At 38.9% G+C, this 21,956-nt stretch overlaps 2 protein-coding genes across 2 annotated transcripts; one reads left to right on the plus strand and one right to left on the minus strand.

Annotated features, from left to right (window-relative positions):
• The first annotated feature begins 1,447 nt into the window (after nt 1-1,447).
• Nucleotides 1,448-21,303, plus strand: LOC134853723 (transmembrane protein 47-like). The gene is made up of 5 exons (XM_063869724.1): nt 1,448-1,650; nt 2,015-2,174; nt 8,977-9,248; nt 18,183-18,335; nt 20,501-21,303. Exons 1-5 carry the CDS (start codon nt 1,582-1,584, stop codon nt 20,591-20,593), a joined length of 747 nt encoding a protein of 248 aa, XP_063725794.1. The 5' UTR covers nt 1,448-1,581; the 3' UTR covers nt 20,594-21,303.
• LOC134853722 (uncharacterized) lies at nt 2,895-8,566 on the minus strand. The gene is made up of 5 exons (XM_063869723.1): nt 7,990-8,566; nt 7,406-7,730; nt 4,047-4,158; nt 3,472-3,590; nt 2,895-3,155 (listed from the first exon to the last, which is right to left on the minus strand). Exons 1-5 carry the CDS (start codon nt 8,251-8,253, stop codon nt 3,031-3,033), a joined length of 945 nt encoding a protein of 314 aa, XP_063725793.1. The 5' UTR covers nt 8,254-8,566; the 3' UTR covers nt 2,895-3,030.
• Nucleotides 21,304-21,956: the final 653 nt, after the last annotated feature.

Here is a 21,956-nt window from a genome sequence, read left to right on the forward strand (position 1 = left end):
GATCATCTTGTGCCATTAAGCCATTTGTATTAAGTTATAGCCCCTTTGCGATTAATAGTTTGACGATATTATACAAGTCATTGTTTATTTTTAGAACTCTTTTTCGAATATCACTTTTCAGCTGGGACTATTATGTCGTTAGTAGAAATAGTCATTTTTGCTTTAGTCTGTTGATGAAAAGTTACTTTTTTGGTGTTTTTTGCAAGTCTTGCGAATGGCCATAGTAAATTTTACATAGCTTTTTTTCCGGATATTACGTAATCTTGTTTCGTTTTTAGTCGTCAGAGCGTTGGCTTATGTTTTTACTGTGTTTCTGTCGAATTTACGAGGCGATCGTTATTCGGATGTTGAATAAGCCCATTCATGGTACTATATTGAATCATAGTCACCATTACAATAACTCCGTTTGACTGATAACTGCTTGTGACAGATTTTAGTGTACAAAACGTGGGTTAGGATTCAAAATGGTTTCGTATCAATAGCCTTATGATAAAACTAGTTTAAACGAAATCTGGGAGCCTCGAGAACACTACCCCCCTGATGAAAAAGGATGGAAATGTGATTTATTACTAAATTGCTAGTTATTTGCCCTGGGTTGTTTCGATTAAAAGATCAGCACCGCGTTACCTTCGATTAAAAAGCAATTCTTCGTCAACCAAACATAGGAAAGGAAATTTTATGCGGGTGATTTTCTCATGCTAAATCTGTTGTTACCAAAAAGACTCAAACCAAATTGTGTGATATATGAAACTGAAGCGCTTTCGGAGCTTTTTAACTATCTACCCTTTTCAAGAAAAAGGAGAACTTGAGTAAATAACTTATTCAATTTTCGACCTATCGCAGTGCATCCAAATTAGAATTCTCAAAAGAAAGTGTTAGTTTTCTGTTTGTAGAGGGGTTGAGATTCTTTAGCAGATACCATAGAGGGGGATCGTTAATTAGATCCGCGCTATCGTAGTCGCAAGGAAAAGTAGTCAAAGCTTCATAATAGTCAAATGGGCTAAGTAATACTGTTTGTTTGCAAAGACTTTTTCTCTAACCTATATTGGCTTAACAAAATTCTCCCAATTTCGAGAAAAATCGATCTGAAATTTTTCTCAGCGTCAGATAACACCGTTACCTAATAAACAAATAGCAACAAAAAAGTGTGTTATAGAATTTAAGCTGTTACGAAGTGATACAAAACTTTGATGGCTTGAGAGTTCGAAAGATCGGTGATTGTTCTTGGAAGCGGATGCCACTTTCCTCAAAAAGCAATCGCATGCAAATCTGAATCAAATTTCACAAATTTAGATCTCAGATAAAGCTAAAATTATGTTATTTTTTCTTTTCTCGACGAGTGAAAAATGCAGATTTTAATTTAAATGGCGTAATAGAAGTTTCGAGGCGTCGCTGGCCTGAATTTCTACTTTTTCCCAGAAATTACTATTTTCATAGCAGTCATTTCAGGTCACATGTATAAACAGACTGTCTAATCACAAACCGAGCGTCCAGAATATCGAGAACATTTTAATATTTCAATCACCTTTTGTTCAAATTACAACGACTCAAGAAGACTAAGGTCAATTTCAGCTGCCAAAAATGTCACGGCCGTACCCTGCAGATGATTACTCAGAACACTATGACGAAGATGATGAAGTGGTGACAAAGGTACGAGTAAAAGAGTTGGGTACAGGTTTCATAGGTTTTATAGTTGGGTAGCCGAATTATTTAACAGGCCTATTTCATAGCAATCGGCCAATTCGCAGGAGGGATGGGGTGGTTTGAAGAAAAAGCCGAGTTTTTTTCCTGTATTTGATCGGATGCATAAGGGTGTTTGAATTGGTTGATTTACTTTCAAATGCACGACCTGTCTATCATAAACATAAGTGGTGGTTTTCCCATTATGCCCCACGCCTAGTAACAATGAATGAAAATTCGTGCACTCTGTGATTTTACTATTTCGGGGAGACTAATGTTTGCTGGGGGCGGAGCTATAATGGGAAGACCCACATTTGTACCTGTTGTGCTGCAGAATGCGTGGATCTGCAGACCCTTCAGACTCATTGGCTTCATCTGTCTCTGTGTGGCAGTGGCCCTCCTCATCGTGTCCCTCATGTCAGACATGTGGGCCCACAGTGAGAATGACGTCTACTCTCAGGGACTGTGGGAGAGTTGCAGGAAGGAGATCAGAGGTGACTCACTACTCTAGTCTTTAGTAACACTCGAACATTTAAAAGAAAGAGTCGCTTAAACCACTGACCGGAACAGATTGTATCGATGAAAAGAAAGAGTGGGTTAAGGTTATTACAGCAACAAATGTGAGCTTCTTTAGATTAAGTTTTCCTGGTTCTTATTTACCGTTTATTTTTTGTGGTTACTTTTTTTCTCGGGTTTATTTCTCGCATTGATTTCAGTTTGATCTGATTTGTGGTTGATCTCGTGGATTGTTTATCCATATTGATGTGATTGTCTGCTACTTTGCAGATTGGGTAGTAATTTTAAAATTGGCTCATAGCAGCTCTATTGTAAAAGTGCCGAAAGTAAAATATTCGACTTGGAATATGTTAACTTTGGGATTTTTAATAGAAATGCAGGATGTCGCTGACTTTTGCGAAGAAGTCAAAAAATATCTTGAGAACAATCTTTCTCACAACTCACAAGAATTTAATGAAAAATTTAAGATTTTGCAAATTCTAAAGGTCTGTAATCGGGTTATATTGGGTTATCGTGTTAGTAACCAGGTGTTCAAAATGAGTATCATCTGCAAAGTATGCAAAAGGATCTTATGAGTATCAAAAAGAGGGCTACTTTCCACTTTCCCCACATTTCAAGTATTCAGATTTTATAGTTCGTGTTATAATGGCTGAAAGCGTGATGTTACAATGCAATGTAAGAAGATCAAATGTGTTCGCGATGGTTATTTCAACGCTTATTTAGTGTTTCAAAAGTGAAACTCAAATGTGGGGGTGGGTAGTAGAAAAGAGCCGAAAATAGTTTGGAAACAGTTTTAGATAGTCTTTATAGTGTATCAACGAAGATCTTTCCTAGTTAGTAGTACTGCATTTCGGTTTCTTTGAGGTCACAACATCTGAGCTGGTGCAGATATATCTCTTGGGATATTTTAGCATTGGTGTATGTCAAGTTTCCATTGTTAAACCCGAAGTCGACTGTTTCTGAAACAGAATAAATCGTTTTTAAGAAATTGAATTAGGTATTTGGACAAACATTCAGAATTTCCCTCGAATGCTGAACTTATTTATGGGCTCTTTTCCCGAAAAATGACAAATTAATGAATCAATAATTGAAACAAACCAACCGAATTGTTCAGGTTGGTGACCAAATTAGTTAAACTTCGTGCTAGAAAGAGCTCTTTTGGATTCAGTGTGTTAAGGTTAACTCTGCCTCGACCAAAGTTGGTTCAACAGTTCTCATTAACCAGTTCTGGTGATTGTTACTTGTTTAATCAATCAATCGACTGCAATCACTCACCCAGATTGGGATACTTTCTCTTGTTATACTTGATCCACTGTTTCTGCTCTGCAGTCAAAGTGCAGTTCCTTTTGTTGCAATCTGACTCGAAGTAACCCTCAAGCACTGGCCCATACACTCTACACATAGAATATAATTCACTTCAATTATACTGGCTAGATGATTTAAGTATTGACATTTTTTTACACCAGCAAACGCTGGTGTTATAATATGAAATCACATTTCAAAACGAAGTCGCACAAATTTGTGACTACTTTTTGTGTTCATTTTCCGAATATCTGTCTTTAATTGCTTGTGCTTCATCCTCTTAGTTTAAATTGTTGTCATTGTTGCCTGGAACTTGCTATTGGACGCGTTAGCTACCAGATGATGCAGTGGCGGAGTAGAAGCACTCATGATTTGGAGATCCGTGGATCGAACCCGTTTTCGGCGAGATTTTATTTTCAAATCTTATCTTCTCTCCTGACTAAATTTCTAAGGCGATATCTGTTTCTCTCCTGGCGAGTGGCGAGCTCTATTTCTAAAGCTCACTTTTGCCATTCTTGTGACACAGTTACTCAATTGTAGTTGTGTACCTTGGGTTGAGTTGGTACATCCACATGCCATACAGTCCCTCCTCGTATCTGCCCCAGCTGCTCAGGTACCCTCCCAGGTCGGAACTGGACCCAACTGGGGTCCACTTGATGGCTAGAAATGGATCGAATTACGAATAACAGCATGAAAAATTTTGAACCTGTACCTGTTCACTTTAAGGTTACTGCTTCTATTAACAGCGTCACATCCCTTGAAGCCTCTAACATCAGAAGAACTGATTTGAGGCTAAACAGTCAGTAGACACCTAACTGATCCCATGCGGCAGTAACCAGCGATCAAGCCCAAGTGTGTTTTCAAAACTCCAATAGCTTAATTCCAAAATTTATCGATCCAAATTTTAATTCAGATAATCAAGGCCTCGTGAGTTGTTTGAGGAGTTGATCAAATTTAGTTTTTGCTGATGTAAGGATAGTTAATGCAAGGAACGTGACGGAAAATCACAGATGTTCAGTCCCTGCATGTTTTAAATTGTTAAGTTGATTGTATATGGTGTTCAAAGCGTCTTCGGCGTTTTGAAAACCAAACAATTAAAAACATGCAGGGATTGAAGATCCGTCATTTTCCGTTACGTTCCTTGCATTGACTATCCTTGCATCAACAACAAAACAAGTTTGATCAGCTGTTAACAAACAAATCACGAGGCGTTGTTTATCTGAATTAGAATTTTGATTGATAATTTTTGGAATTAAGGAATTTTGTCTAAGTTCAGTAAAGAATTTAGTTGCTCTTTCTTCAAATTAATAACGTCCCTCCCTGGTGTTACAATTGACTAGAAAAACATCAAGAATGATCGATAAATAGACGGTACGGTGCTTATTGCTGACGAGATAGACCAAAATAGCAAGAATAAGAGCATGCTAACTAAAGATATAACAAAACGGAAATTATGAAAATTAGCAAGATGACTCCAAACAACGCAAAAATCAAGTTCAATGGCAATTGCTTAAAACAAGTGGAGCAATTAAAACATCTTAGAACTACTGTGATTTCGGACATGAAAGACAAAAAGAGTTAAAAATAGGTATGGGACAAGCAAAAGAACCGTTTACGCAGCTCAAAAGATTCTAATGCAATGCAAAATCTCTATTTTGAAGTGCGACAGAAAGTCTTGCAGCCATAGCTATCCCTTTCGTTCTTTATTTAGCCCATGTTGAGCTGGTTCTGCTCATCCGTCTCCAGTATAAGGAATTTCGTTATTTTGAACGGCTGTAACCACAGGTCTGCGGGAGTAAAAGGGGGAGTTCTGGGGCAGTTAAAAGTATGGCAACTACTGTGGGGTTACAAGAGACAATTAGGACCAGGGGGGAAACTTGGTTGTCTAAGCGGGCGAGGTAAGTGTTTAAAAGCCGACTGGAACCAGCTTACATTGGGTGGTTCCGGCGAGGCTGTTCAGAGGGTTCAATGCTCGGAAGTGGAATATAAATGACTTCTGAGGGAGGGGTTTCTGATAGGAACCTGGTTACGAGGCTAGTATGTTTTTGTTTTAGAAGGGACTTCTCTTGGTTAAAAACGAAGGTGGAAACGTCTGAGTCGTTAAGATTTAGTGACGGGTTTTGGTCGTTTTATGGGGATTCTCTGTCGTCTTTAAAAAACACTTGAACTAGATTGTCGAACTTGACGTGGGGTAGGGGTAAAGTGATAAAACTGATTTGGCTGATGCGAACAATATGAGATGAAAAACAGAAGTTGAAAGAGTGGTGGTTTGAAACATTCAGGATCTCGACTTCACTGAGGGCTTAATCTCAGAGGGTTTTATTTTGGGTGACATGCAGGTGATTAGTAGAAGTTAGGCTGGTGGTGTGTGCCTAGGTTGACGAGGCCTTATCTAAAATAGGACGAATAAAGAATTTCTAAGTTCAAAGTAGGGATTATTTAGTCTGACTTTGAGAGGATTCTAGTCACAAAGTCTTCAGGGCTCCTATCATGGGACGAGCCTTTTCAGCAGATTTCTTGCAGTGAGCTGCGAAGCATAGGGTCGGGTCAAAAGTAACCCCTTAAATTAACGACAGGTGAAATAGAAGAAAAGGCGGTGCGGATAACTGTTTAGTGAGCACGATGCTACGTCGGGCTTTTGGACAAAGGGGTGGAAATCATAACGTTTGAGGTGAGGATAACTATCTCGGGGGGCGAAGGGGCGACATGCAAGGAAAAATTATAGAGTTGGCGATAAAACAGAGCCCTGGGGAACACCAGTGAACATTTCTGTGCGGGGATACTCGGCTATTAAAAATAGTGGTGGCTTGTCGGCCCTATAAGTACTTGCTAAGCCAGCGAATTAGACCTCTTGCCAACGGTGTGTCATGAATGAGTTCTACTAGTGCTCTATGACACACCATATCAAATAAATTGAAAGGTCAAGTGTGGCGAGAACAGTACGTAGGGGAGGGCGGTTTTGGTTAAAGCCATCGGTAATTAAGAAGTTCAAAAGAATGGAGAGTGCGGTTGCGGACTGAAATGGTTCTAAAATTTTTTTACAGCGGGGCACAGTAGTGAAATAGGCTTGTAGGATGTTGAAGTTTAAAGGTCCGTTTCAGGTTTGGGCAGATGCATGTCTTCTGAATTTTTTCCACATATAGGGGATAATTTTATCAAACAGGAAAAGGTTAAACAAATAAGTCAAGTAATCAGGTGCAAAAGGTCCAAGGTATTTGAGGTGGACCTTACAAAGACCATCTGAACCGAGTGCTGGTGAGAGTTTGCTATTCGGAATGGCTTGTTTTGTTTGTTTAGGGGAGAAAATTGGGTTATCAGACAGAGAAAGTTTGGCATTTTTGCGTTTAGTTTTTCTCAGTATTTTGTCGAAGAATAACATAAATATCCCCTTCTATATGTACTTTTCTGAAACCTGGAAAATCGCCAGGTTGATAGAACACAGAATCTCAGCGTTTGTAATGCTGTGTTTCCGGAGACTGAACAGAATATTATGGAGGAAAGGGAAAAAGCCCACCCAAGTACTGGCCATGACTGGACGTAAAAGAACACTCTATTTCCGAAAACCAGGATGCAACTGCTGAATTTCTTAAGTTATTGAATCAGAAAACAGATTTAAAGACATTTGATCATGACTGGAAATTTAGTGCGTAGAAGAGCGGGAGGTAAACAAAGGTACTTGATCAATTCCGATGCCTAGACGAACCAAACATCTCGATACATCTGGCACAAAAATGAAGAAGTAATGAGCTTTGGACAAGTTTGCGTACATGATATATATTCATACACATAAACATACACACACACAAGTGAGACCGGTATGTATGAAATTGGATCTCCGAGAAAAGAGGAATGCAGTCTGATATTGGTTCTAAAAGTTTTTTCAACACTTCTCTTTATGATTACTTACTGTTATTGGGACTGTTGATACCAGATCTCATTTCTTGTCCAGTCGCTGTATCCACAGTAAGATCCAACCTGCGGTAATCATAGATAATCAATGTCTTCTCAAGAGGTCCCTGGATAGTCCTTAGCTTCCTATCTTGAAGAATGTAGATTCCAAACTCATTTTGAGGTCCCTTCCAGAAAACTGAGAAACCCCACCGGGGTCTGAAGTAGTCATCCTTGACGTATTTGGGGTCGCCGATCCAAGTTTTGCTCAGGTTTTGAACAGTTTCGAATGTTAGTTCTTCGTAAGTGACGTTAACAGAGTGGACTGGTGAAAGGGTTTCAGGCTAAAGTTTGATGGATTGTTTTGTTCAGAATGAAGTTGGCCTGTGAGCAACTTTGTCGAGACTTGAGTTTTCGAAAAACAGTTCAGAAAAGCTCTAAGTCAAGTTAGATTTCTTGTAATTTCAAAGCCGGTATCTTCACTTATTGAAAGTGTAGGGCTGGTTGCAAAAAAGTCCCCTTTAAGAAAATTGTTTTTGATACGTGATATCAGGGTTGAAAATGATAAAATATTGGAAAAGGAGAGTAATGGAAAACACTTGCCTGTCTAATCAATGCGGGAGACAGAATCGTCGATGCATTCAGTTTGTCAAATTGGTCAGGCTCCATCAGAACTTCAGGCGCGTCACTACCAAATGTTATGTAACCATTACTACACATGTGAATGGAGTGGAACCTCTCGTTTCGTATAGTGAAGCTATCCTGCAGTTTGATGTCGTATGAGCATTTGTCTGGCCCTTGAACTATTATTTGGGTAGAAGTGTGTTGAGCTAGAAAAAGTATAGCAGTAAAGAGTCGCGTAGTCATTGTTTTTTATCTATTTTTTTTTCTGGAATTCGCAAATCAGAATTTTTTGTCTATTTCTTATCTGGAATTTTTGATCTTTTTTTTTCTGGAATTCGCTACTGCTTATGAACTTTTCGAGGTTTATAAATGATTTGCGATAAGTTAAATAAATCTAATATTTTTGTCTCGAATGTGTTTCCATGACTCTTTGGTCAGTTCGAAAAGTTGTTAGACTTGCTTTAAATTAAGATATCTCTCCTCTTATTGTTTGGTTTTCGTTTATCTTGAGCTGATGTGCAAAGGTATAAACATTTGTGAAAGGGGTCAAAGGGGAAAATGACTTAGCAGTTTTACAGAATATTTATATTTGACCCAATGTCTGATCATGATAAACGTATGTTAAGATTTCATGTTTCAAATGCAAACAAGAAGAAATGAGAATGGTCCTTAGAATATTGGATTTAAATACCCTTTTTTGCTGGTATAACATTTTCAGAGTAACGCTAGTCAAGAAAGAACTGGGTAATATATCGAGAACTGGTAAAATGATTCCTCAAATTTGATATGATTGTCTACTGTTCTTTTTAGCGAAACTGTAGGCAATCATGTCAATTTCATTACTTCATTTTTACAGTTCTCGATATATTACAAACTATTTTTTAAACTAAATTCAAGAAGCAAGAAAAATTTAAAATCTTGAAGGATGTTTGTTGACCGTAAAATTGTATTTGAAATCTGTTTCAGCCGAGTTTGTCACCTCTGATAACGGAGCCCGCAACTTTCAACGCACAGTGGTCGAGACATGTGAGGACATAGACCCAAGACAGCCCTGGCTCAAGTCGGTCATAGCTCTGGTCATAATAACCATATTGGTGACTGTTCTGGCCATAATTGTGATTCTGATCAGTCTCTGTCTGAACAGCCAGGCGGCGGCTAATATAGCCGGATGTCTGGCACTGGCCGCCCTGATTTTGATTATTGTGGGCTTGGTGGTGTTCCTGGCTATGTTTTCAAGGGTAAGTTAGTTCCGACTATCCCACGCCAATAAATGTTCAAAAGCAATAAATGTTCTGTAACGCCAATAAATGTTCTGTAAACCACCAGCTGTTGTCATTTATAATAATGTGTTACAGTCGCAGCCGCAAATAGGGACTGCAGATGAAGTTATTGTTTTTTTTCGGTGAAATTGCTTTTTTCTCAAGTATGTTTATGATCGGCGGTAGAACACAACTAGTTAACAAGAGTAGACGGCTGCTGTACAAATAGAACAGAAAATTACGACCATATTATCAAGAATTAAGAAAAACAAAGAAAAGTTTTTCTCTTTTTTTTTTTCAATATTGTTTTTTGGTGCGTGGTGTGATTAGAGGGACAACACGAATTCTCTAATATGAGTAAATTAGTCATATTTTTACTAGCTATCAGCTTACTGTATTATTACGGACCTTTTTCTTTCTAACCTAACGCGCAAATAAAAGTGTTCATTAAAAGTGTTCACTTATTTGGAAGTGTTCACTTATTTCACTGTAGCATTGGAAATACATAGCATCTGTTCTCTGCTTTATTTAAGGCTAGTTTTTACTTTATTGTAAGCTTCCGTGGCTGAGTGGTTAGTGCGTGTGACCATATGGATGATTTCTTGGATTCATTCGAAAAATGCGATGACTCAATGAGAAAAAGCAAGATCTGGGTAATCTCCTTAAATTGGGGCGGTTCTGTCTCACCAAGTTTGTTAGAAATGTTCCTGCAATTTATGAATATTTGAACACTTCAGTTGATGTAACTGCAAAATCAAAGGGCATTGCGAGTAATAGTGACCACTTGAATTCTCATGTGTTAGGGTTAAAGTGGCACCTTGGAAGTGACTTTCTTGTTGTGAGTCGTGGAGTTAACCCTTACGCAACGAATTGTTCTCAGTTTTGTTTCATTGATCTTCGACATAACTAGGCCACAATGGGATGATCTCTTACCAGAAGCGCTCCGGAAGCAATTCATTGAGTGGCTTTCAAGTCTGTTTGTCTAAGGAGAAGTAGTCATTCCTTGCTACTTCGTGAACCCATTTGATAAATGTGAGCTCCGTATGTTTAGGGATAGCTCGCAAGATGTGTTTTGCGCGGTTGTTTCCTTCGTGCCCGGACTATTGAGACTCAAAAACGGAGTTTGCGTTCGTTTTTGATAAAGCAAGGGTAGCACCAATGAAGGCTTTGTCCATTCCGCAGCTGGAATTGCAGGCAGCCTTGCTGGCATCTCGGCTGAATGAAGATATACTACGGGCTTTTTCAATCAAAGTAATCCGCACCATTTTGTGGACCGATAGCAGCACGGTGTTACAATGGCTTCACTCCGTCGATAAGTTACCGACTTTTGTTGCAAACCGCGTTTGTGAAATATAGCAACTCACCAATGTGGTTACATGCTAATATTGAAGATAATCCTGCGGACACTGGGGCAAGCGAAAATTGGAAGCGTTAACGCCTTACCATTTTTTTTGAGTAAGCTGTCTGTTAGATATCCGTCGCTAAAACTCGATGATAGCTTTGACAACCGGAAGCGCTTAGTGAGAGCACAGGCTTACGCAAATGCTATTTGGAAGCGTTGACTGAAGGAGTACGTCTGTTTCTTGAATAAGCGCTCGAAGTGGCTTGCCGACCCTGAAGGAGGATGTTCCCCATCGAGAAAAAAGTCAGTAAAGTAAGAACGTAACAGCAGAACAAAATAGAGTGTAAAGGCAGTCAAATAGAGAAACAATGGCTGTGCGGCTCACGCTACCGACCCAAAATACCAACCGACCCTTCATAACTGGGTTCAAACCCTGCCCCTTCCACCAAAACTCTTTTCGTTCAAGTGACTTTCTTGTTGTGAGTCGTGGAGTTAACCCTTACGCAACGAATTGTTCTCAGTTTTGTTTCATTGATCTTCGACATAACTGGGCCACAATGGGATGATCTCTTACCAGAAGCGCTCCGGAAGCAATTCATTGAGTGGCTTTAATCCTGTTTGTCTAAGGAGAAGTAGTCATTCCTTGCTACTTCTTGAACCCATTTGATCAATGTGAGCTCCGTATGTTTGGGGGTAGCTCGCAAGATAAGTTTTGCGCGGTTTTTTCCTTCGTGCCCGGACTATTGAGACTCAAAAACGGAGTTTGCGTTCGTTTTTGATAAAGCAAGGGTAGCACCAATGAAGGCTTTGTCCATTCCGCAGCTGGAATTGCAGGCAGCCTTGCTGGCATCTCGGCTGAATCAAGATATACTACGGGCTTTTTCAATCAAAGTAATCCGCACCATTTTGTGGACCGATAGCAGCACGGTGTTACAATGGCTTTACTTCGTCGATAAGTTACCGACGTTTGTTGCAAACCGCGTTTGTGAAATATAGCAACTCACCAATGTGGTTACATGCTAATATTGGAGATAATCCTGCGGACACTGGGGCAAGCGAAAATTGGAAGCGTTAACGCCTTACCATTTTCTTTTGAGTAAGCTGTCTGTTAGATTTCCGTCGCTAAAACTCGATGATAGCTTTGACAACCGGAAGCGCTTAGTGAGAGCACAGGCTTACGCAAATGCTATTTGGAAGCGTTGACTGAAGGAGTACGTCTGTTTCTTGAATAAGCGCTCGAAGTGGCTTGCCGACCCTGAGGGAGGATGTTCCCCATCGAGAAAAAAAGTCAGTAAAGTAAGAACGTAACAGCAGAACAAAATAGAGTGTAAAGGCAGTCAAATAGAGAAACAATGGCTGTGCGGCTTACGCTACCGACCCAAAATACCAACCGACCCTTCATAACTGGGTTCAAACCCTGCCCCTTCCATCAAAACTCTTTTCGTTCAAGTGACTTTCTTGTTGTGAGTCGTGGAGTTAACCCTTACGCAACGAATTGTTCTCAGTTTTGTTTCATTGATCTTCGACATAACTGGGCCACAATGGGATGATCTCTTACCAGAAGCGCTCCGGAAGCAATTCATTGAGTGGCTTTAATCCTGTTTGTCTAAGGAGAAGTAGTCATTCCTTGCTACTTCTTGAACCCATTTGATCAATGTGAGCTCCGTATGTTTGGGGGTAGCTCGCAAGATAAGTTTTGCGCGGTTTTTTCCTTCGTGCCCGGACTATTGAGACTCAAAAACGGAGTTTGCGTTCGTTTTTGATAAAGCAAGGGTAGCACCAATGAAGGCTTTGTCCATTCCGCAGCTGGAATTGCAGGCAGCCTTGCTGGCATCTCGGCTGAATCAAGATATACTACGGGCTTTTTCAATCAAAGTAATCCGCACCATTTTGTGGACCGATAGCAGCACGGTGTTACAATGGCTTTACTTCGTCGATAAGTTACCGACGTTTGTTGCAAACCGCGTTTGTGAAATATAGCAACTCACCAATGTGGTTACATGCTAATATTGGAGATAATCCTGCGGACACTGGGGCAAGCGAAAATTGGAAGCGTTAACGCCTTACCATTTTCTTTTGAGTAAGCTGTCTGTTAGATTTCCGTCGCTAAAACTCGATGATAGCTTTGACAACCGGAAGCGCTTAGTGAGAGCACAGGCTTACGCAAATGCTATTTGGAAGCGTTGACTGAAGGAGTACGTCTGTTTCTTGAATAAGCGCTCGAAGTGGCTTGCCGACCCTGAGGGAGGATGTTCCCCATCGAGAAAAAAAGTCAGTAAAGTAAGAACGTAACAGCAGAACAAAATAGAGTGTAAAGGCAGTCAAATAGAGAAACAATGGCTGTGCGGCTTACGCTACCGACCCAAAATACCAACCGACCCTTCATAACTGGGTTCAAACCCTGCCCCTTCCATCAAAACTCTTTTCGTTCAAGTGACTTTCTTGTTGTGAGTCGTGGAGTTAACCCTTACGCAACGAATTGTTCTCAGTTTTGTTTCATTGATCTTCGACATAACTGGGCCACAAGGGGATGATCTCTTACCAAAAGCGCTCCGGAAGCAATTCATTGAGTGGCTTTAATCCTGTTTGTCTAAGGAGAAGTAGTCATTCCTTGCTACTTCTTGAACCCATTTGACCAATATGAGCTCCGTATGTTTAGGGGTAGCTCGCAAGATAAGTTTTGCGCGGTTGTTTCCTTCGTGCCCGGACTATTGAGACTCAAAAACGGAGTTTGCGTTCGTTTTTGATAAAGCAAGGGTAGCACCAATGAAGGCTTTGTCCATTCCGCAGCTGGAATTGCAGGCAGCCTTGCTGGTATCTCGGCTGAATCAAGGTATACTACGGGCTTTTTCAATCAAAGTAATCCGCACCATTTTGTGGACCGATAGCAGCACGGTGTTACAATGGCTTTACTTCGTCGATAAGTTAACGACTTTTGTTGCAAACCGCGGTTGTGAAGTATAGGAACTCACCAATGTGGTTCCATGCTAATATTGGAGATAATCCTGCGGACACTGGAGCAAGCGAATTATCGGCGGAATTCCTGAAAAAAAGCAGTTGGGTCAGGGTTTAAGCTTCCTATTAGGCAACGAGTGGCCTTTCAAACCGAATCTGGATCTTGATACTAATATCCTCTCAAAGAAAAATGAGGACGACACCATAGATAATTCAATACATGCTTCCACGAGTATTTAGAAGCGGCCAGAGCCCATATTTGTTTGGGAGAAGTATAGTAGTTTTATGAAACTGCAGCGATACGTTTGCTTTTTTTGCGGAGCTGATTGCCGAAACACAAGCACAATCGGCGGGCTTAACGCTCAAATAACCGATCCGTTCGAATTAGCAATTGCGAAAGATAAATTGTTACTTTTGGCTCAATCCGAATCGTTACCGGTTGAGTTCAAGCAACATCAATCTGGCATACCCGTAGAAACGTCTTGTCGCATTGCAGGTTACTTGCCGTTTATCGGACCCCGTGGCATTATTCGTTCCACGGAACGGATTCAACGCTTAGCCGAAATAAGTTCTCAAACTAAGCACACCATCATCTTATATTATTGTCACCAGTTGGCGAATTTGTTTTGAGGCAGCTGCTTTTTGCCCACAACCATCAACAGTTGGATTGTTCGCAGTCCATAGTTCATATGGGGTTTGTGGTCTTGGGTCTGCAAGCGACCCTCCGGGCAATTGAAAGATGCTGTTTTGTTTGCAAAAAAGCAATGCAAGCACGTTACATTCTATGATGTCAGACCTCCCTGTCGAACGGCTTGTTTACAGCCATCGGTCATTCAGTAACAGGGTTGGATCATTTCAGCCCATTTTTCGTGACTATTCGCCGCAGTAGTGAGAAAAGATGGGCTATTCTCTTCACCCGTGCTGTACACATCGAAATTGTTCCGTCTATGGACACCGGCTCTTGCGTCATGGGGATTGAAAGATTTATCGTAATCGCCCGCCGTAGTATGGCAAGCGTTGTGTGGTCAGGTTATGGTACCATTTTCGTTAGAGCTGAGAAAGTACTTCTGCTTTGCCTAGAAAATTGGAACAGACAGGCTCCCTCATTGTTAGAGCATAAAGAGATTAAATGGAAATACAATCCTCCTGGCGCGCAGTTGCAAATGTGTTTTCTACGCAACCATCGGTACTCGCAAGTTAACGGATGAGGCTTTTTCTACCACGTTTTATTTCGTGGAGCTAACTTTAAATGCCAGTCCAATAACGCTTGTTGGTCCCGATTCAACTGAATTGGAAGCGTTAACGCCTTACCATTTTCTCTTGAGTAAGCTTTGTTAGCTTTCCGTCGCTAAAACTCGATGATAGCTTTGACCACCGGAAGCGCTTAGTGAGAGCACAGGCTTACGCAAATGCTCTTTGGAAGCGTTGACTGAAGGAGTACGTCTGTTTCTTGAATAAGCGCTCGAAGTGGCTTGCCGACCTTGAGGGAGGATGTTCCCCATAGAGAAGAAAGGCAGTAAATTAAGAACGTAACAGCAGAACAAAATAGAGTGTAAAGGCAGTCAAATAGAGAAACAATGGCTGTGCGGCTTACGCTACCGACCCAAAATACCAACCGACCCTTCATAACTGGGTTCGAACCCTGCCCCTTCCACCAAAACTCTTTTCGTTCAAGTGAAAATTTTCAATTTAGTTTATAAAACGGCCTTGGCCGACCTTGATTGACAGAATTTCGTCTGTCAAAACGGTTTTTACCAAAAGTGTGAACTTGGTCACACGCTTAAAATGGATACTGCTTAAAGTCGTCTGATTAACGAAATTATTCATGTTTTTGAGCCAATTACAGGCCGAGAATTTCTCGAACTTTTTGCTTGAATTTATATTCGAAATCAAGTTCTGGACGACTTCTTTTCTCAAGCACACATAGCCTGCAGGTCGCAGGTTCGAATCTCAGAGGTAGTCGTTTTTTTGCTAATTCGAGGCTTACTTCTACTTTTCTTATTGCACTAATAGAGCTGCTTTTTGTCGTCTTCTCGCTATTGTTTGCGAAGCAAAGCTTCGCCTCTGTTTTGACTACAGTTTTTCCCCGGGTACGCGCTAAATGAAACTGTGGAAATTAATTTTTCCTGGCCGTAGTAAAAGCTTTTTGTGCTGGTATAAGATCTAAAATTGAATAAATCAGCGGTTGAAGCTTTTCCAGTTTTATTAGTTTTATGCGGATAATTCAAATCAATTCTTGTGTTGATACAATTCCTTTGCCATGTGTCGATCCATGTTAAAAAACCTAATTGGGGACCGAAGACACTTATTTTGGTCGTGATGATTTTTTAAGGTTTTTTTCTTAGGAAAAAGTCACCCACGTTCAAGTTTGATTTCGAAAAGTCACTTTCAAATTTGAAATTCGTTTCATTATCTTTGTTAAAAGGAAGGCCAACTTCACTATCGAACAGCAAAATTATAAAGGTCACTAACAAAAATTGTGAACTACTTCTAGATTCGAAGTTGTAGGTTTTCCAGCAGAATTAAAATTTGCCCATTCAGCCAGTTTACTCAAACTGCTTTAATTTTCAAAAAAAAGGTTCAATCATAAACTTCTTAAATTTCGATGAGCTTTCAGGGCTTATGTTTTTTTCTTTGAAATTTGGAAATTGAAGTTTCCAAAACAAGTCGGTTTTTTTCTGGTTCCTTGTGTTTATTGCCATTTTTCCAACTGTTTGCTTTTTTGATAAGGTTTATATGTGCTGAAATGTGAAAAACTGATTGGCGTGAAATGGCAATTTTTAAATTGACCGAAAAAATAATGTCTTGAATTTGGTTTTAACTTAGCCGAAAGCAAAGCAAAAGCATTCTTACAGCAGTTTTTGAGCACTAAATCTTTGACTGCGGCGTTTTCTACGTGTTTTTGAGATAATGGTTTACTATAAAAATTGCTTAAAAATCTGACAGAATTCAAATGGTTCAGTTTGTCTGGCAGGTTTGAACCTATTTTTTTCCTAAGAGAACTGATGTTTCGAGGTGTTTCTTGTTTTTGGAAGATTTAACCGAAAACTATGTTAAGTCAACTGGATTGATTTTCGATTTGATTGCATGACAATAGTTTAAGAGTTTAAAGATGATTAACATTGAACAATCAAAATCAGTGTCTTTCACGTTGAAAACTAGCTGTTTGGTAGGAGTTGAGCTTTTCGAGGCAGGCTACTTCGTTTTCGTTGATTTATTAGAAAAATAAGCTTTTTTGAGTTTTGTAGAAGATATTTAAAGATTTCTATTCCTGCAATCGAATCGAAAGCTCATTCTCCAAAATTGGGTCTGAAGCTTGCCAAAAGAGTTGTACCATTCGAGTTTAAGCAATTTTTATAATAAGCAATTTTTTTCTTAATTGCTACCCAATACGCAGAAAGCGCAATTAAAGTTTTGGTGCTTGAAACTTATTTAATAATGCTTTTACTAAGTGAATGTAAGTATCTTCAGTCCACCAAAACAGATATTTAGTGATAAATATTTCAAATGTTGGTTTTGTTTTGATTGGTTCGCATGATTGTTGTGTGTGTGATCCGTGCCCACCTTGATCCGTGATTGAGGGTGAGGCAATATTACGTAGCCGTGCAAATAACCGATATAATGTATGGTACTCTTAACCAGGGGCACAACAGTGGTTTTACGTGAAGAGCCTAACAGCTCGTATGTAGGTCCTTTACTTTACTAAAAAAAAATTTCTGTCTGAACCAGCCACGCATATGTTTTTCCACGCCAAAAAGTTAAATATCATGTTTTCTGCGTAAAGTTTTCTCGAATTTAAGGAAACCTAAGAACTACAAGGCTGATTTAAATTATCCGGACAAAACGAACAAAACTTGAATTTTCAAACGCGTTTTTCTCAAATTGGGTTAAGATTAGACAAAAAGTGAAGAGAACAAAAATTGCTTAGAGTTTTACCAAATTAATATGGTGCCATTTTTTCTCCGAAATTCTCGACAAAAATTTTACCCCAAAAATGGGTAATTTTGGCTTTTTTCAATTAATCAAGAATTACGCTGAAACTGCTTTGTTAATTGAGAAGAAAATTGTATCACAGGAAGCTTCTTACGCAGTTCAACAAAGTTTAAGAAGGGTTGAACCTCCAAAAGTTTGCGCAAATTGTTTAAAATTTATTTTTAAACAGATTCTGGGTTTTTTAGTAAAAATCACATTTATTGATTATCAAGTGAAAATTATTTCTCTTATATTGTTTTTTGGAGATTTAACCCTTCTTAAACTTTGTTGAATTACGTAAGAGGCTTCCTGTGATATAATTTTCTTATCAATTAACTAAGTAGTTTCAGCGTAATTCGTGATTAATTGAAAAAAGCCAAAATGACCAATTTTTGGGGTAAAATGTTTGTTGAAAATTTCGGAGAAAAAATGGCACCATATTAATTCTGGTGAAATTCTAAGCTATTTTTGTTCTCTTCTTATTTTGTCTAATCTTAACCCAGTTTGAGAAAACGCGTTGGAAAATTTAAGTTTTGTTCGTTTTGTCCGGATAATTTAAATCGCACTGTACATCGAATTTGAAAATGAAAATTTGTTTTTCCAAAATGTAACCTCGCGTTATCTCAATGATTGGTTTGCTGTAGGAGTTCGAGGACATAGACATTAGACTGGACAGGACCAACGAGGACTACTACATCTCTCAGGAGCGCAAGTGGTACTTCGGTTGGGGACACGGGTGTGGGTGGGCAGCCTCCATCCTCCTCTGTGGGGCTGCCTGTCTCTTCTTACTCTGCAAGGTGACCACAAAGTTCAAATTCTAACTAATCAATGCGCTTGAAGCAGTGAGTTTAATAGTAATTACACTTGCGAAAACAATCTAACAATCTTGTAATCGGGTACTAGGCGTTTTTCCCTTTAAACAACTTTTCTTTCACATCCTCTCCTATCCTCCTATATTAAATGAATGACAGAGAAATTAATGCCAGGTTTAAGCTGCCATAAGGCGAATTGTTTAAAAGCGATCATTGAGCTCAACGCTTAAGAAAGATGAACTCGATTCAATTTCAAAGCTAGACAGTACCTGCCCACTTTTTGTACAAGTTTTGCTTTACGGAATCATTTCAGTCTGAAACCAACCAATTAAAACAGCAACTTATATGCTTAGAAAAACTAAAACGATTAGCAAACAGATTCGCGTTATGACATAACTTGAAATATTTCTAAGTATCGTAGCTGGAATATTATGCTTAAAATAACTTTTGCGAGTCGATTCCGTCTATGGAATAACTTGTAATATTTCAAATTCATAGCTTAAGTAGCTTGCTAAAAAAATTCGCGAACCGATTGCTAAAAAGACTTCGCGGTTCGCGAAAAAAAGTTTTTGCGAATCGATTCAGTCCATGCATTAACATGAAATATTTCAAAGTTTCGAAACTCGAAAAGCTTGCTTAAAAAACTCAACTTTTTGCGAATCAATTTTAAAGATTCAAAAAAATGTTTCAAAGATTCAAAGCTTGAATATCTTGCTGAGAAAAACTTAAGTATTAGCGAACTTATTCAGTCTATAAAAAATGAAATGTTTCAAAGTTTCATTGATCGGCTAGCTTGTTTAAAAAACTTAAACTATATGGGAACCAATTCAGTCTTTCTAGTTTTTATGAAATGGTGAAGCTGCTTTATTAGTGAACCTTAGCAATTATGAGGCTTTTTCCTTTGTAGCCTAGAGGTAACGCGGTTGCTTTTGTTGTACCCTAGGGTCTGGTGTTCGAATCCCGGAAGGATTGTTTTTTTTTGTGTATCCGGGAAAAATTGAATTGTCAGAATTTCGGTTGAATTGTCAGACCTAATTGGTTTCGGCTTATTTTTTATCGGCTTTCTCACCTTTTTTTGTGTTGCTTTAAAGGCAAGAAAAGATTGCCTTTTGAAACAATTCATGCAGTTACTGTTTTGAAACTTAATTGCTCAAAATTTTTTTATGACAGCAGTTTCTTGTTATTTTTTCGGATCAATGGGTGCAGGGGCGGATCTTGGATTTTCTCGAGGGGGGGTGGGCTGCGGATTTTCAAAAAGAAATCGAAAATTTTGACGACTTTTTTTTAGGTCAACCAAATTGATTTTTTGAGCTCTCCCAAAGAGCACTGTTTTGCCCCTATTTTGGCAAAATTTTCTGGGCCGCAGGAATTTTTAAAAAGACAGTCAAAAAAAGCCGGTTTTGGGCACTTTTTGAAAAATTTTGACAAAAAAATAGCGATTTTTTTGGCGCGCGCTCCCCCTCAAAGTTAGTATATATTGGCGCCAAAGGCGCCTTTAGAAAAATTTTAGGGTCGGTCGGCCAAAAGTGGATTTCTTAAAACGTACCATAGGGGGGACCTTATGGGTCGGCAGGGTGTCGTATCCCTGAGAGGGGGGGGGGGGGGGGGGGCGGCGTCCGCCCCCCCCTAAATCCGCCCCTGAATGGGTGTCTACCCATTTGTTGTCAGCTTAGTTGCCACGTGGTAAATTCTTAAAGCTTAATTATTACTGGTAGTTGTGTTTTTAGACTGTTGTTCTTGAATTATTGTCATGCCCCCCCCAAAAATGTGTTTTTTTTTTCGATTTTGTTGTTTTCGTCTCATTTTCTTTGCGCTATCTTGCAACGCTGCGCTTGCGTTGTATCGACAGAGATCCGAAGCTCTGCTTCGCCTCTATGTAATAAACTGGTTAAAACAGGTGAATTAGTAACTAATAAATTGGTTTGAACCAGTAAGTTTAATAGAAACTAATAAATTAGTTTGATGCTAACTGACAGAAAAGATTTACCAGTTATGAACACTTTGATGGGCTCGGAACTCTGTAAACTGTTACTTCAGTATCGCTTGTAGTAATTAATAGTGTCAATAAATATTTAGTCACATTTTCCTTTCACTTGTCTGAAAAAATGTAGGCTCAAAAAGTTTGACTTAACTGTGTGTTGTTTCAATAGGTGCAGGACGAAATTTACGAGGCGGAGAAGACATACAAGCCAAACAAGAAAGCGAAACCGGCAGACAGTAAGCATGTCGAGGGCGCCTTTTGAAACAGGCTCAATCAAGATAACGGGGCAAGTTATTCGAAGAACTGAGAATGGAAGTATGTTCGAACTTTCAACTGAATTTGAAATTGAGCTGAACGAACCAAATAAATGATCTGCTATACGCCTAATGTTTTTATACTAGTGCTTATTCTCGTGGAAGAATAATTTTTCCACTCTTTTTTTGCCGTTTTCACTCATATTTTTAGAAATATATCTGACGTCAGGTTGTTGAAATATTTCACAAGTCACTTTTGATGCATGAAGGCTTGTAATCAGTTTGGTTACTTCTTCTTTGTTCAGCTCATCGTTTTTGTTTATTTCGTCTAGATTGATTTAATTGTTCTGAAGCAAATCTGCTTTGTAAGCAAATTGTTAGTCTAATCTTCAGCGATGCTTTTGCTGTTGTAAACTGTAAAATTTCAAACAATTTTTGTACGAATAGTCTTGCTACAGGGACAAATCATGCTCACCATACATTTTGAATGTTACAAAAAAAACGTTCAGAAATGATGTCTTAAATACTAACATATCCATTACTAGGTGTGTCTTAATTCAGAAGCTTTGAAATTAAAGCAATTTTATAATTTGGCTTTTGCCTGAATTTTTAGATGTGCTAGCTTTGAAGCATTTATAGTTTAATTCACATTTTTCGTTTGTAAATTAAATAATCATTTTGAAACTAACCTACAAGAATTCAATTTCTTTTATTTTAACATATTTTGGCGACATGATTAGGTTGGAGATAAAATATTTGATGCTCGGAAACTTAACTCCCATCGCAATTAAGGCAAGTTAAAAAATGTTTCTGATGTTTGAAAACCAATGGCCAATCTGAATAAACTAAGGTTTCGCTTATTGTTTATTATATATATAATTGCGTGCTTCAGCCATGTTTAAGTTTTTTCAACGTATTATTTGTGCGTGTTTAACAAAAGAATTTAAGCTAAGTCTTATATTGCAATAATGCTTAAGTCATTTATTAGGCTTTCTAGCTTGAATTCAGTGTTTTTTTTCGCTCAGTTTAAAAAAAGCAATCCAAAAGGTGATGCTGTCAGGGCTACCTTAGAAGTTGCAAATTGGGCACCCAAATCGTTTTAGTTTACGAGATACAAAGATAATTATGATTTTTGCAAAAGTATTTAAAAAATTGAATATACAACATTCCAAAAAAATTGAAGCTCTCAAACCTGTAGTTGGGTGCTGAAAGGGTAATCTCGAGAGATGTAAATTGTGCCTCCAAATATGACTGGTTAAATCCTTTTAGTTTCCGACCGAGATTTGACGTTTTCGCTGTTTTTTTTTTGTTCAAAAAAATTGCTAGGAAATGATATATCAAAACTTGACAGAAGTTAACTTTCTGAACCCT

Source organism: Symsagittifera roscoffensis, chromosome 8 (assembly GCF_963678635.1).
Source record: "Symsagittifera roscoffensis chromosome 8, txSymRosc1.1, whole genome shotgun sequence".
NCBI lineage: Eukaryota > Metazoa > Xenacoelomorpha > Acoela > Convolutidae > Symsagittifera > Symsagittifera roscoffensis.

Coding starts and splice junctions, on each gene's coding strand:
- LOC134853723 (XM_063869724.1), top strand. CDS start 1,582: ATGTCACGGCCGTACCCTGCAGATGATTACTCAGAACACTATGACGAA. Junction 2,175..8,976: donor TTGCAGGAAGGAGATCAGAG/GTGACTCACTAC, acceptor AATCTGTTTCAG/CCGAGTTTGTCACCTCTGAT. Junction 9,249..18,182: donor TCCTGGCTATGTTTTCAAGG/GTAAGTTAGTTC, acceptor GGTTTGCTGTAG/GAGTTCGAGGACATAGACAT.
- LOC134853722 (XM_063869723.1), bottom strand. CDS start 8,253: ATGACTACGCGACTCTTTACTGCTATACTTTTTCTAGCTCAACACACT. Junction 7,731..7,989: donor CTCCCGCATTGATTAGACAG/GCAAGTGTTTTC, acceptor ATCAAACTTTAG/CCTGAAACCCTTTCACCAGT. Junction 3,156..3,471: donor GAGAAAGTATCCCAATCTGG/GTGAGTGATTGC, acceptor ATTCTGTTTCAG/AAACAGTCGACTTCGGGTTT.